Source organism: Megalops cyprinoides, chromosome 16, assembly GCF_013368585.1.
Source record: "Megalops cyprinoides isolate fMegCyp1 chromosome 16, fMegCyp1.pri, whole genome shotgun sequence".
NCBI classification, from domain to species: domain Eukaryota; kingdom Metazoa; phylum Chordata; class Actinopteri; order Elopiformes; family Megalopidae; genus Megalops; species Megalops cyprinoides.
The window spans coordinates 17,703,852-17,719,499 of record NC_050598.1 but is presented as its reverse complement, the minus strand read 5'-3'; the positions used below and the strand labels follow the sequence as shown (position 1 = coordinate 17,719,499).

Genomic DNA, 15,648 nt, shown 5'->3' with positions numbered 1-15,648 from the left:
TTTTCATCAATCAAAAAGAAAACTGGGTAAATGAGGTGAAATTGTTGGCTAAGGAAAACCATTGGGAATGCACTTACAAATGTTGTCATACTATGAATGACGGCAGATAATGTTTTTCTCTTTCTCTCAAAGATCTTTGTTTTGGACATTCTTGAAATTCACTTCCATGAGTCCTTTTCTTTCCTCCTCATTGTAGGCCAAATGATTGTTTTTTTAAGAACGTCACAATTAGCCACTAATTGTATAATCAGTCAGATGACTGCGCCGATTGTTTTAACACAACTGCTAATTGAGTGCCTACAGCTAACCTGGAGGATAATGACTGAAATTCAGATTTAAATCTCTGTGGATCACATGGTAAAGAAAAACTGAGGGGCCTACTTATCACTCTTCCTGGTTCAGTAAATGTAACTGCTCTATGAAGTTATTCTTTATGGATGCTTCTGAAGCATAATAATGCTCATAATTGAGTATTTCCCATAAACAGCTGATATCAGATGCATATTTACTCATTATGCTTATTTACACCGTGTTTATCACCCATTAAATACTTTGGAGTGTCCATGTACACAGAGATTTATGAATGTAATATTATCTGCACGATGAGGTACACAGAAAGATAGATGTGTTGTAATTTACATTTAATAATTCCATCACATGAATATGAGAAACTGAACTAGATATTACCAATGAGAATTCTGTATTTAATAAACAAATACATTTATTTTGTGACAATGGAGAGTTGTTGGCTGCATGTATTTCAATTAAATGTAATGGCCATCAGTCATAAGCCATCAGGAGTTATCAAAAAAATATGAGACAATCAATTGAGGGGATATTATCCAAAGAGGGGTGCCTAGTTGGAGTGTGGAAGCATTAGAAAGTAAAACAGCTTTTGACTTTATCAATAGTAATGGGCTGTTCTGTGATGACCAAAAGAAGAAATATTAAAAAATGCATAAATTTTGACAAACGAAGAATCATATTCACAAAATATTTCACTGTTTCATTTCGTGCTTATATTACAGTCCAGAAAGAAGCATGTCCACTCCTGCATGATAACACCTGCATCCATGCAAATGTCAGATAGTTCAGAAAACTATACATGAATATCTAAGTCACAAGCTAGAGTGAACACCTGGCCTGTGACTTTGAACATTTTCTTTAGCAAAATAAATGTAAATTGCTTTAGTCCATAGTTCTGTTTATGCGCATTGGGTCAAATGATCTATGGGAAGGACATCAGTATGAAGGATTATTTTCGAGCTGGGCAGGATTTATCAGGCATTTGAGTGCAGAGTGCCCTCAAACAGCAGCTCCAAATGAGCAGAAATGAATGGATTTAGAAATTGATTGCTGCAGACAGAAAGTGTGCCGCCTCAGTGCTTCATAAAGTCAATAGCAAAGCGGGGCAGAAGTCCCCCCCAGCCCCCCTCCCCTGAAAATCCTAATAAAACCATTCTCCTGCTGTGATTGAGGAGAAGGGGGCAAAGAGAGGCAAAGAAAATCCACAACGTCATGAACTCTCAGTCCATCTAAAAAAAACTGTGTATAACATGTCACCTTCAGAAGTTAAAGTTAAATTTAAAATCCAAACTGTAAGATCTGTCACCTGTTCTAAATTTGTGCCATATCATAAGAAATACCTCTTCATTCTTAAGGCCATTTTTCAAATGTTTCCAGTAAAAACATAGTTGTAATTGGGAGAGAACTGAGCACATTTTCAAAATAAACCAGCAGTACAATGCTACCATATGCTATGGAGGAAAATGGATGATATGCGCCAGTCACTTAGCAAACTGCTCGTTGTGGGTGGTCCAATTTGTCACTATGCAGTGTTATGGCTGTCCTGGGCAGAGAGACAGAGAAGGGGAGAGTGAGAGGGTCTTGAGAGAGGTACTATTGATCAGCACAGAGGGTGTCTCATACTGCGATGATGATAAATGCTCGGGAATCTAATGAGAGGGCATCCCACCTCTCCCCTGTTTGTGTGCGTGTGTGTGTGTGTGTGTGTGTGTATGTATGTGTGGGGTCTCAGCCCAGATGTCTCAGGGAGCATCAATCCCTTTTCAAAAACATACCACTGCTTCACTAATGGTCTCTGCAAAAACAGCACTATTACTGTGGAGCGCTTATACAACATGGCATACATGGCCATAACTGTTCAGAGTAGAATGTAGAAATGGCTAAAGACAAAGTTTAAATGCCTCATTCTACTTGCTCCCAGCTCTGACAGATCAGATTATGTTCATGTCTATACTGAATTGTACATTTAGCTACCTTCTCCCTTGCTATTAACACAATCCAACATACAGCACAACACACTGCACGCATACAGCAATGACTACGATGACAAGATTTGTAGGACTGGAGTGCAGAGCTTTAATAACATCACTTCGCCTGGCCACAGCTGTGATGTGGACTGTTATTTCTGTATACTGTATGTGTGGCGTGCATTTCCTTCTTGCTTTCCCCCAGCTATGACTCAGCCACAGACTGTGAGTGGGGTAAAAGTGGTCCTCAGCATAATCACTTATGGACAAATTGTTATATTGCACCGACAGCGATGGCTGATCTATCGTTCCTACACATGTAAAATGCGGACGTCTGAAGTGCAAAGCTGACTCACTGATGTTACTCTGCACTGCTAGAACAGGAAGAATGTGAGGGGCCAGCTCAGCCTATGAGAAGCAGAGCCCAGACTGCAGCAAGGAAACCCCAGGAGCCTCAGCTACTGCATTCCTCACTACAGAGGTAGTGACCCTTATAGGGAATACAGTACATGTGGATAAAACAAGCTGTGATTTGAGTGGGATATTAAGTTTTGATGGAGCAACCTTTTGCTTGAAGTTTAGAAAGAGAGTGGTATTATCAGGTACCCAACAGTTCCTCACAAAAAAAAAAAAAAAAAATCCTAAAAGGCCCAGCTCATCAAGCAATCTAGATTCTTGAAGTTCAAATATGTCTACTGGGAATACAGGGAGACAATAAGTGTAAGTATAAAGTCAGTACTTTGTGTAGTTTCAAAGGAGGAGACCTTTGAAATATCACTTGATAAACCAGCAGAAAGGCAAAATCAAAGAAAAAAAAATCAAGCCCTTCCTGTATCTGGCTGTAAAAAAAAGGGAGAAAAGGGGAGAGAAACTCCATCTACATCTGATTAAATATGAAAACTCACAACTCAATATCTTCTCAACTTGTGCTGGCCATGCTAATGAGAGATCTGTAACTTCAGCACATAGTTTGCTAAAATTGGCCGTGAAAAACAAATAACAGCACATCAAGGCTCATAGAAATAGCTCTTTCCATCCCTAAAGCCCCACTGTATGTTAAGAGGTCTGTCCAAATAAATGACCCCAAAAAACATACGACACTTTTTCCTCATTTTTAACAATACAATTCAGTTTTACACTGTGATCTCTAACACAGATTGTAACAACACATCACAACTCATTTTTCCTTCGACTTGAACATAAGCTTTATACCATTCAGTTTCACTGCAAAATAGATAACTATCTCAATGTCAAGTATGCTGGTGCTGCCTGCATCTTGGGTAAACTGAGTAAATGTTGGGAATTTGGTCTGAATTTCACACCGAATGCGCACACACTTGGAATACCAATATACCCTCTGTAGACCTAGATGCATGAATCCATTGAACTCTTTTCCCTTTGTCATTTCAGTTCTTCTGAAGTTAGACCAGGCCTTAGTAGGAGACCAGTCTCATTTGGAGGCTATTTCTGTTTCAGATGAACCTGTTATGGTTCTGTCAGATACTCTCTTTCTGCAAACAGTGTCTCATTTTTTATTCTAAAAGGCTACACTTTGCCTTGTAGTGTGATACAAAAAAAGTGATAATTTGGTGTGTGTAGAGTTTATGCACAGATTTATTATGGTTTATTTTGAAGTGGAAGTGTTAATTCAAAGCAATTCAAACCACCTTTTTTGATAAATGATCAATGTCTCCACAGTGTAGTTTTTGGTGAGTTCTGAGATTGATAGTTGTATACTTTGCAAAGCATGCAAAGCATGCAAATTAAAATTGAGATATTATTGTATAAGTCAGTTGCACAAGACAAATCACTCAAAAAGAGGTGACTCTAGGGCAAGTTAATAATGATCCCATTTGATTAACTTTGTCAAAGTTGATGGCAGATGTTCCCAAATAATTACATAGGTTGACCACAATGGCTTTGGGGACAGTAAAAGCAGCTTTCTTGGATCACTCAGGGGGTTGCCAATACACTATTCCCTTTGATAAAAGTGGATTAACATGTAAAAATAAGTCACTTTGGTTTAATCCGTAAGTGGATTTAGCTTCACGTGGGGTTAATACTTGCTTTAATTGGAAATGCAAACTGTACAAAGAGGCGCAAAATGTTATAAGCAGAGTCATTTGATTTATCAAGTACCCGTTCTTTGGTCTTTAATCAAGAGCTCTTTGAAATGCCCGGTGTAGACGTGCAAGGTAAATTTGAGAAGGCAGAGAACAACAGAAAGGCCAAAAGGTCTGGCTGCTTGAAGTGATCCTACATGTACAGTAGCTTCCTCTTAAAGCTGGCCCCATCTTAAAGAAGGTCTCACCGAACTTCCTCTTATTCAGCCATGAAGAAAATGTTGTTGTCTCATATGCATATTAACCATATGGTCAGGGATAAACTCTTTCATTGAACAGATGAAGGAAATGCACTGTGAATACAACCGTCTGTGGTGTCCTGCTGCCTGCCTTCAGTAACGTACAAAAACTGCTCATTGCTAAATCTGATTGCAGAAGCTTTGATGCAGATGCAGAGTCAAATGATTGCAGGCTGACATGGGAACACCTCCTGCATTAAACCCTAATTACTTCATCTCTGTGGTCCATTCATTGGAGTAACTTTACTTTGACTTTTTTGAGTTTCAGTTAAAAACTATTCCATAAATTTGAACTAGTCCTTAATTTTCTGTTGGTTATTATGAGCTAGCCCTTGTATGTAATTTTGATCTTAGCCATGGTTATTTAATGAAGATGGTCAAATATTGAATTAGTTTTAAGAGTACCATGGTTGCTAGAACAGCAGAAAAATAATTTGAATATTTAGGGAGGAAAATATGTGTTAAATCGGTTGGAACAAATGAAATCTGATTTTTATGTCTTAGAAATCAATACTTATTACATGGTGAGAGTGGTAGCTAGCAAGTTCCAGCTCAGAAAAACATTTTTGCATGAATTGCTTGCATTAATTACTGAAGTGTAAAGACATGGCAAGTTGGAAAGCAAGCTAAATGCTTTTATTTGCACTGCAGGGTTCATGTAGGCTGCATGGCTGTGCTAAGCTTGTGCGTGATACTGTAGCTAAACGCAGTGTGTAAACATAGACCCTTTAAATCTGGATAGCTAGACAAAGATGGACAGCAAGGGTGACCATGCAGATTAAACCGCAGAGGCCAGCAAGAAGAAGTGATTTACACATTGTGAAAGACTGGCACAGGGCAGCTGCAAAAGCCCACAGACAGGGCTGAAAATGCGACTGGTTTGACCCTTCTGAGCAAACACTGTTGTAGGCTTAAAAAAAACTGGCATCCACAGACCAAACCGCGTGCTGCTGTTTAGTAGGGGAATAAGTAATATATTGGGAGACAGATGAATGGATCACGTCTGTCTCCAGCTCCGTCTTTTGGCCTGAAGAGGGGTCGTTTATGTATTCACCACTTCTAAATTACACTAATACATTATGACAGGTGATGGGACCGCGTAAATTGAATTCATATATTGGGGTGCATTAAATAGCTTGCGTTTATAACAGCATTTTGTACTCTGGCACAGCGGTTCAAAACCTGCTACCTGATGTTTTTAAATGGCCTCTTGATTTACAAAACCCCTGTCCATCCTTTTCATGATCACCTTGACTTCAACAAGCAACATGGCAGAATAAACCACAGTGTGTTTCAATGCTATTTTGATTGAGACCAATAATAAGCTCAAGATATGAGATTTTCCTCTCAGAGGAGTCTGACTTAAAAGTGCATTGCACTGCAGTTTCAGACAGCACATACTGCCCTTTGACTTGTGGAAATTATATAGCTTGGGGATCATGCAGTGTGCTTTTGGCAACATGTTTGGGACACACACTGGTTTACCATCAAATTTATGCCTATTTTATCTTGCCCAATACAGTTTTCCATATGAAAGGTGGATTTACTGGTAATTGTGAGAATGAATCTCATATTTTAAGTTTGATGTTCACATTTCTTCACGTTTCTATTCAAACACAAAATAAATATTTTAATAAGATATCTGTTCTGTTACTTCCTGTGAAATTATACTAAACTGTTCCGATGTAGTGTGGTTTTAGAAACCTTTACCTCAGTTTGATCCCTGTGGGGAACGATATGAAGACTTTTTTTGCAAATCAACATACTCATGCACACACAGTCCCACAGTCTCCAAATGTATTCGTACTCCTTAATAGAATAATTTAACAGAAGAAAGACCACACATTTCTGATGAATGCTCAAATACATGGAAATATGCATACAGAAACATACATAGGCACGCATGCATGCACACATTCACACATATACATTAATTATTTAAGTATATTAATAAAATATAAAATAACATTAATAATAAAATTGTATCATGTATGCAATACAATATATCTTTTTTCATGCTGTCTGAAGTGATGCTGTTTCACTAGAACTAACATGCTGTGCACTATCACTACTTTCAAATGTTAGTACGTTTGCAAAGAATTTGCCATAAAATGTGAGCAGAACCTGCTATGTAGTGTCCAGCTATATGTGAGCCCACAGCAGCAGCTGAGTTCAAACCGCAGGCTCACTCAACTACTAGACACAACATCTCTATGCTATTCAAGCACATATCTTCAGCACAGGTGAAGGATCGCAATTACCTTCCAGTTAGCTGAACCGAACGGTAATTACCTGAGAGGTCTGTGCAGAATAATACCCTGCACTGGAATTAAATTCTAAATTATATTTTGCGCCGTGCATTATATGGAGAAAGATAAAACAAATCCATAAATGGATTCTCAACATATGTTGCCAAAGAGGCTTAAGATTCATCCTTGACCTCCAACGTATGCTTACAGATTGTATTTGGGCAGTCGATACTCCACCATCCTACCAAACACTGAGAATAGCCCACACAGGTAATGGAACAAAAAGGTGGGATTCCCTCAAAAGACTAACGCAGTAAAATATGGGAAAGACAGTGATAATATTTATGGTGAGTATGTAAAAGATAAGGACATATTTCATATTAGAAGACAAATATGGTGCCTGATTTTAACATTCCAGCTGCTTTATGGCATACAGGTCTAATTAAAGTGGAATGTCTTTCCTGAAGAACAGATTTAGAACAGAACTTGAACCCCTATTAATCAGTATTTTTTTCCTCCTCGTCAGCCATCTACAGTTTTAATTAAAAGTCCCCTGGAATAGCAGCTCGCACATGTCATTTCCAATTTGAAGGCTGAGAGTGTAACTAGGACACTCATTATGTCGTATATTTGAAATTTGCAAGTCCCTAACCTCCTTCCAATTACCTCTGCAGCAAACCTTTGACTACACAGAAAAACAGTGCACGTCAGCCAGCCAAACAAATCATTAATTGACATTTCAAATTCATCAGGAACAGCTGTGGTTCTTTAAAAAATTCATTTTATACATCACCTTCGGCAATTAATTTTTGCCCAAGTTTAGTGTCCTTCAAAAACGGTACCCTCAGTTAATTTTGTCTGGAATATAAAGGCTTGGGGCTGCACTACCTTTCCACTGTCCACTGGAGATGAAGTAATGAGTCTGAGGAAATCATACCTATTTACTTAATTGCACTGCCCATCCCTCTCTACTAATAAACACATTGCTTTCAGCTCTGCTATGTGACCTATAGGACGCCTTCCCATTAGGCTCAATTTATTTGGCCTCGGCCATCCATCTAATCATATATTGCCTGCGAAAAAATGATGGGCAAGCTTTGATCAGGACTTGCCTCACCCACATCATCATCCTGATGTGTCCCACAACCTCATTACTTCAAAATGTAATATCTAGTACACATGTTTTTTCACATTCTTGTCATAGATTTGATGACTAGCTCCTATGCTGAACTTCAATGTTTGATCTGGATTCTCAGTCTGTGCAGTAGCCAACAGGGATCAGAGAGGATGGCCCTTCCTCTGAGTTTGAGCATGCTTGTAACCCAGCACTATGGGGGACAGCCAACTTGTCTTAACAGGGCCAAGGCTTTTCAGGATTTTGCCAAAAAATGAATATCTTATATCATCTTTTTCCTGCTGCTCCTATTAAAGGTTACACATGAATCATCCATGAATCACCTCTGCATGCTATTCCAGCTCTGGTTTACTTTTTGGTATTAAGTGTGCTTACCCACTGAGTGGACAGGGCAAGTTTTATTACCGATTGACTCAGAGACACTTACCCATCACTCTTCACACCGTAAAGCAGTGTTCATAATAGGCATGGTTGAAATACAAAATGTGAACCCCAATAATACTCTAAGACAACTTTAAAAGGCAGCGGGGGTATGAAAAAAATTACACCCAAGAAAAGTACTTGCTTGGACAAAATCAAATGTTTATAAAGCTGCCTTCTAAGGGCCACTTATTGTGTGTATGATATGTCAGACTGTTAAAAAATGGAGAGTGCATACTCAAATTAAAGAGGTGCATGCAAGCAAAAGGTGATCAAATGAAAAGAAAATGAAAGCATTACACTCTTTATTGCCACACTATCAGAGGTGTTTATTGATGCCAATATGATGTTAATAAAAGGCTATTATATTCTGGGCATTAAGAGTGTGCAACTTTCTTTTTCCATTTGATATGTCCAACTAAACATTTTCCCTGGGTTTAATCTTCAATACTTTTGTTGCACCAGTAACTGTCAAACAAATTTCCCCATCTAGATATGTATGTTAACTGTAAAATGCATTGTCATTTTCAAAGCAAGGCTTTGGATGCCCTTTAAGCACTAGAGAAAGTGGCACTCACTCTAAAGAACTCTTTGGTTGAGCCTGAGTCCAAGGTTCCATAGGCAATCTCTGTTTGTTTGGCGAGATCCTCTGCGCTCTCGATGGGTGAGACCATCCTCTCCACAGTAAGGAAGGCAGCCAGGTTGGCTGTATAAGATGAGATGATGATCAGGGTGAAGAACCACCAGACGCCTCCCACAATTCTCCCTGACAGGGACCTGCGAAAGCCAAGGACAGAACCAATGAGAGAAGAATGGATGTGGTGCCGTCAGAGGAGTGCAATTAACACCCACGGTCAATTCCTAGGTCACATATAATTCTGTTCAATAGGACAATCAATGAGCCTTTAACAGGCTCTGCTCCACACTTTGCACCTGCAGTCTGATGTTTTTTTTACTGGACTTTGCCTTAACCCTTTTAACCCACAACCCAATGAGCAATGATCTCAGAACTCATTCATTTGAATGTATACTCATTAACTGAATTTAACAACACTGCTGTTCCAGTCACATTTCTTAACACCAGGGTTCATTTTAAAATCAGACTTATATTTTCCACTTCTTTCCAATTATGTTTGAAAATAATTCTTTGGGATATATCTTTCAACATACTGTGTGTATGCACACACACACATTTATGGATACTCAAATACCAGTCACCAGTTCAGTAGTGGGTTTAATGTATAAGCCAGCAAACTAGACATTTCATTAGCAATACAATCACACTGGTAGATTGCAGATTAAATGACAACAAGCCTATTATATATTTTCCACTATTTTCAAGGACAATGTAGTATTTGACTGCAATCTATTGCTTTGCAATAACCTCAAGTGATAAAAAAAAAATAATAATTTCAAGAATTTGCAATGACAATGGGAACCCTGTGACATGTACTGTTCTGTTGTGTCCTTTGGAAAGCAAAGCTCCTCTAAAAATATCATCCACAGCTTTGACCTCTACCTTGTTCCCCTTCAGGCTCGGCCCTCACAACAATAGCTTTAAAAATAGAATTTAATTTACTCCCAATTATGTCTCACATAAATCCTGTGCCCCGACGCAAACAGTTTGCATATAGCACTTCAGGGCGGTGCAAAAAAGGAAGAGTCTCATTATAACTGCACGGACTCATCTAAACCACTATTACATAAATTTCTACAAGTAACACTAAAAATTAATGCACTGAAATAAGGTTAAACGTATCAAGGATGACAAGAGGAAGCAGCCATAGTTTAAAGGGGATCAAATATGTGTAGTACATAAGAAAATTACTTTGCACTTCAGAGAAAATTATACTTATATTTCACTTATTACTACAGAAGTCATTGTAATATCAGTGTGATTTATTTACAACAGATATCTAAATGAAGGGAACTTGCTGAAAAGTTTAGGCCAACATTTAATCGCAACATACTTCCAACTGGGAAATTCAAACACATTCACTTATGTGTTTCTTCTAACAGAATGCCTATGTCCAGCAAGGGACATTCCACCTACTGGGAGTTTGTAATCTGCAATTAGATGACGGGTCAATGTTTATACTCTGGGCTCAACAGTCATAGGAGTCACACACTAAAGAGGGACCATATTGATTTAATCATGTTGGTTTAAATGCAGAGATTAAAAATTCATAGGCTTTTACAAGATACTGACACAAAGGCAAACTAGAGAAAAAAATTAAAACTCTCTGTGTATTGCTGTAGCAGCTAATGTAAGCTGCAAATAAGGGAAATAAACTATTGTAGCATTAACAAATTACCTAAACACAAGTTTTGGTTTCACTCTTAAGCGTTAATATTCAGTTAATATTCAACAGGATTGTTAATTTTGACATTTGGAGTTAATATCTGAAATCACAATAAGGTAATGTAGTGACTTTTAATGGAATTAACTGTGTGATTGCATTAAAGGGAACTTGGCTCATATGGGAATTCTTTCTATTTCAGCAAACTAAAAGTAATCTCAAAAAGGATCTGAGCCTGTTTGAGACCTGTACAAAAATAAAGCCCACACTAATAATTCTACATTGTAAGGGCTATTCAACGCTGTGTACTCACTTTCTCAAGAAAACACATTCCCTTAGGTTCAAATGAAATGATGATTAGAAGGTAAACCACTTCCTTTTCCTCCCCAGTGACCAGCTTTAGACGACCTTTATTACAAATCTACTGGATATTTTTGGGCTTAAACATGTACATGTACTAAAACCGGCAAAGGTCAATTAATCTTTTTCTTTACTATACCCGAACAAAGGGCATCATATTAGAACTGCAGTGCCTGGACCTCACAGGCATCTGACATGGGCCACAGGATTCCCCTTTGAGTGACAGCCAGATACCCTGTATGTTCTGCCCCTGATTAGCAGTATAACAGAAGCCCAGCCTCTTTTACCAATGTGCACAACAAGGCATGGCCACGATTGATTTAAATAACTGACAACAGTGACACCACATTCAGATTACGTAGTTTCTACATTTTGTCTGATATTTTAATAGTTATAAAATGCATGTTAGGAGTCTGAAAAAGCCCCATGCAAAATACATTATATATACAGTATATATATATATATATATATATATATATATATATATATGTATATATATACAGTGCCATGAAAAAGTATTTGCCCCCTTCCTGATTTCTTTTATTTTTGCATATTTGTCACACTTAATTGTGTCAGATCTTCAAACAAAATTTTATGTAAGACAAAGACAACACGAAGTAAACACAAAATGCAGTTTTTAAGTGATCATTTTATTTATTGAAGGAAAAAGGTTATCCAACACTATATCACCCATGTGAAAAAGTAACTGCCCCCCCTAAACTTAATAACTGGTTGTGCCACCTTTAGCAGCAACAACTGCAACCAATCGCTTCTGATAACTGGAGATCAATCTTTCATATCGCTGTGGAGGAATTTTGGCCCACTCTTCTTTGCAGAATTGCTTTAATTCAGCCACACTGGAGGGTTTTCGAGCATGAACTGCCCGTTTAAGGTCCTGCCACAGCATTTCAATGGAGTTCAAGTCAGGACTTTGACTAGGCCACTCCAAAACCTTAATTTTGTTTCTTTCAAGCCATTCAGAGGTGGACTTGCTCCTGGGCGTCCGATCGTTGTCTTGCTGCATAACCCAATTGCACTTCGGCTTCAGATCACGGACTGATGACCGGACATTTTACTTCAGGATTTTCTGGTAGAGAGCAGAATTCACGTTTCTGTCAATTATGGCAAGTCGCCCAGGCCCTGAAGCAGCAAAGCATCCCCACACCATCACACTGCCACCACCATGTTTGACTGTTGGTATGATGTTCTTATAGTGGAAAGCTGTGTTAGCTTTACATCGGATATAACGGGATCCATGTCTTCCAAAAAGTTCCACTTTCGACTCATCAGTCCACAGAACATTATTCCAAAAGGCTTTGGGGTCATCAAGGTGTTTTTTGGCAAATGTGAGATGAGCCTTTTTGTTCCTCTTGGTTAGCAGTGGTTTTCACCTTGCAGCTCTTCCATGTGTACCATTTTTGCCCAGTCTCTTTCTAATTGTGGAATCATGAACACTGACCTTATCTGAGGTGAGTGAGGCCTGCAGTTCCTTAGATGTTCGTCTGGGTTCTTTTGTGACTTCCTGGATGAGTGTTCAATGTGCTCTTGGAGGAATTTTGATTGGCCGGCCAGTGCTGGCAATATTCACCACTGTTCCAAGTTTTCTCCATTTGAAGATAATGGCTCTCACTGTGGTTCGCTGGAGTCCCAGAACCTTAGAAATGGCTATGTAACCCTTTCCAGACTGATATATTTCAATAACTTTCTTTCTCATTACTTCCGGAATTTCTTTTGATTGCGGCATAGTGTGCCGCTTATTGAGAGCCTACTTAATATTGCTGGAAAGATTCTATTTATGTGACGTTTAGATTCAACAGGGCTTGCAGTAATCAGGCCTGGGTGTGTCTAGTCTAATTAAACCCAATTATCAATTGGACTTGGTTAATTGGTTGATTGAGTAACTAGGGGGCACTTACTTTTTCACACAGGGCAAGTTGGTGTTGGAAAACTTTTTTCCTTCAATAAATAAAATGATCATTTAAAAACTGTATTTTGTGTTTACTCTGGTTGTCTTTGTCTGACATTAAATTTTGTTTGAAGATCTAACACGTGTGTCTAAGTGTGACAAATAAAAAATGGCAAAAATAGGAGAAATCAGGAAGGGGACAAATTTTTTCACAGCACTGTGTATACACACACACACACACACACACACACACACACACACACACACACACACACACACACACACACACACACATACATATATATATATATATATATATATATATATATATATATATATATATACAGGCACAGAGAGAGAGAGAGAGAGAGACAGACACTTGGTACTGTGGATAGCTGGCCTTAATCATATGAAGAAAAACCTGCAGACTTCAGGTTACATAATGTTAAAAAAGTGGCCACTGTCAGTCTTTGCAGAGCATTGCGGCATTGCGCATGGTTTAATTCAGCAATTATTCACTTTCATCTTTGGATTCATCACCATATTCATAAGCTTCTAATTTATCTGGAGACCTCTCCATGGCTCTGCCAGTGATTACCTCCTCCGAGGGGCAAGCAAGAACTTACACGGGACTGATCTATGACAACCTGTGCCACAAAGAGGCTCTAATTAAGCAGCATCCGGCCGTCTGACAGGAACAACGGCTTGAACAATGACTTCTCTTCTCAGGTGCCTGGATAGTGAGGTAGGACAAGGCTGTGACAGTGACGGTGGAACAGATGGAGTGAGGGTTGACAGAGAAGGTAAATGACAGACAGAGGGATTTTAAAATGCCTGGAGGGGAAAAAAACACGACAGTTGTACTATGGCCACTCGATTTTAAGGCAGATACTGCCAAAATAAGGCTTTTAACATCTTTCCATGTTAATTACATCATACGCAGTGACTGAATGGCTGTAAAGTGGGACAGCAAAAAAACAGCGGACTTTGTTGGGAGAAAAAAAAAAAAAAACAAAGGTCTGCATAAAAAGAATGGTCTTTTGCATGGTGGATGAAAATAAGGACAGATGGAACGGGACAAAAATATGCTCTGTGGCATCTCCACACCGTGGTATCTGTGCCACATCTATCCAAATGGAGAGGAAGGGATGGACGTTACTGACATAACCAACCTTGGTGAAATATCGCATCCTTGTTGCATAAAGGCCCCCAGGGAGAACCAGAGGCTATTAAAGATCCCAAAGTCATTGGGTGGGTCTGGGGGGGTCTGTGGGTCTTTGGCTTCATCAGTGTCATCCAGGTGCCACTCGTAGGGGCTGAAGCGGCTAACCAGGAAGAGGACCACGCTGACCCCAATGTAGGCGAACACAATGCACATCCAGATCTCATAGGCCAGTGGGTCTAGGAAGGAAAACACTCCTGGCTTTGACTTCTGTGGCTTCTTGATCATGATGGAAATCCCCAAGCTCATGAATGGCTTAGAAAAGTCGATCACTTCCTCTCGGACAAGTGTTATCGTTAGCGGTGCAACCGCTATATCTGCCCTCTGGAAACAGGAACATTCACAGTGTGTGTTAGTTCTCAGAATCGGATTAATCTTTTTTTCAACTTTGCAAGAAATTGTTGGGAAAGTAACACACTACAGTCTGTTAAAACTTTTTTTAAAACCAAGACAACAATTGGTTGTGTAATGCGACTGTATGATATTATTGCTTTTTGATGCTATTTTACTGCCATTATTGGGTAATTTCAATAATGTTCTTTTGCCATAATGGTCATTACAACTACAGAGGTTTTCTGAACTATGTCAAATTACACAATATTGCGCTCCTTTGAAGCTGCCTAATAGACAGGAAAAACAAACACAAAAACAAACAAAAAAACTGGAGCTAAAAGGAAATGGTTACATTTTCTATCAGTCATCCTAAAAGAAGTCTTCACACATCAGGAGAGATCATTTAAATGTACATGGACACAAAGCACTCTGCCTTTTGTTTCCAAACAAAGAATGCTGATGAACTCAAATACCTATTATCTGCAAGTAATCACTCATGTTACACCAGTTCAAAGTATCTATAACAAAACAAAATCAATAAGGATATGACTAAGATGCAGTTGGGAGACTAGTTGGCAGAAAATCTTTGGCCTAGCTATCACCTTGCTGCTGACCCCTCCCTGGTCATTTGAGGCCAGTGTCAGAAATGGATCTCTGTTTTGCTAATTCTGAAAAAAAATTGTTCTGCTTCAGTTTTGTTCTCACTCAAGACACCACAGACCTCTTGCCTGGAGTTGTGAAAATACAGACACAGGATGTGACAAGTGATTCATGCTCATCTAATCCTCCCCCTGAGCATGCTAAATCTTAATTCTCCCCAATACAAAACCCATGGAAACCTGTATCGTTTTAATTGGAGAATAACTCTAAGCAAGGTTGCAAAAGGGCCAGAACTATGCAGGAGAATGAGTTGCAAAAGCTTAATTTCTTTTTACTTTGTATCTGAACGCAACTCTTGCTCGCCCAGTCTCAATATAACATTGAATAATTTGCATATAAATAGCTAATTAAAGGTCTAAATGATTTATTGGTAATGCAGAAAGGTGCCTCAATGCTGGTATGAGAGATATGAATAATAGGAGATGATC

The 15,648-nt window shown here is 38.8% G+C and overlaps 1 protein-coding gene across 2 annotated transcripts in view; it reads right to left on the bottom strand.

The window, feature by feature from the left end:
* The window catches only part of gria3b (glutamate receptor, ionotropic, AMPA 3b), a 105,283-nt gene that overhangs the window by 12,981 nt on the left and 76,654 nt on the right, over positions 1–15,648 (bottom strand). For both annotated transcript variants that reach the window (XM_036548450.1, XM_036548452.1), the window contains exons 11-12: positions 14,178–14,551; positions 9,018–9,216 (exon numbers count right to left, since the gene is read on the bottom strand). In XM_036548450.1, coding sequence (XP_036404343.1) covers positions 9,018–9,216; positions 14,178–14,551 — 573 coding nt within the window. The remainder of the gene's footprint in view (positions 1–9,017; positions 9,217–14,177; positions 14,552–15,648) is intronic.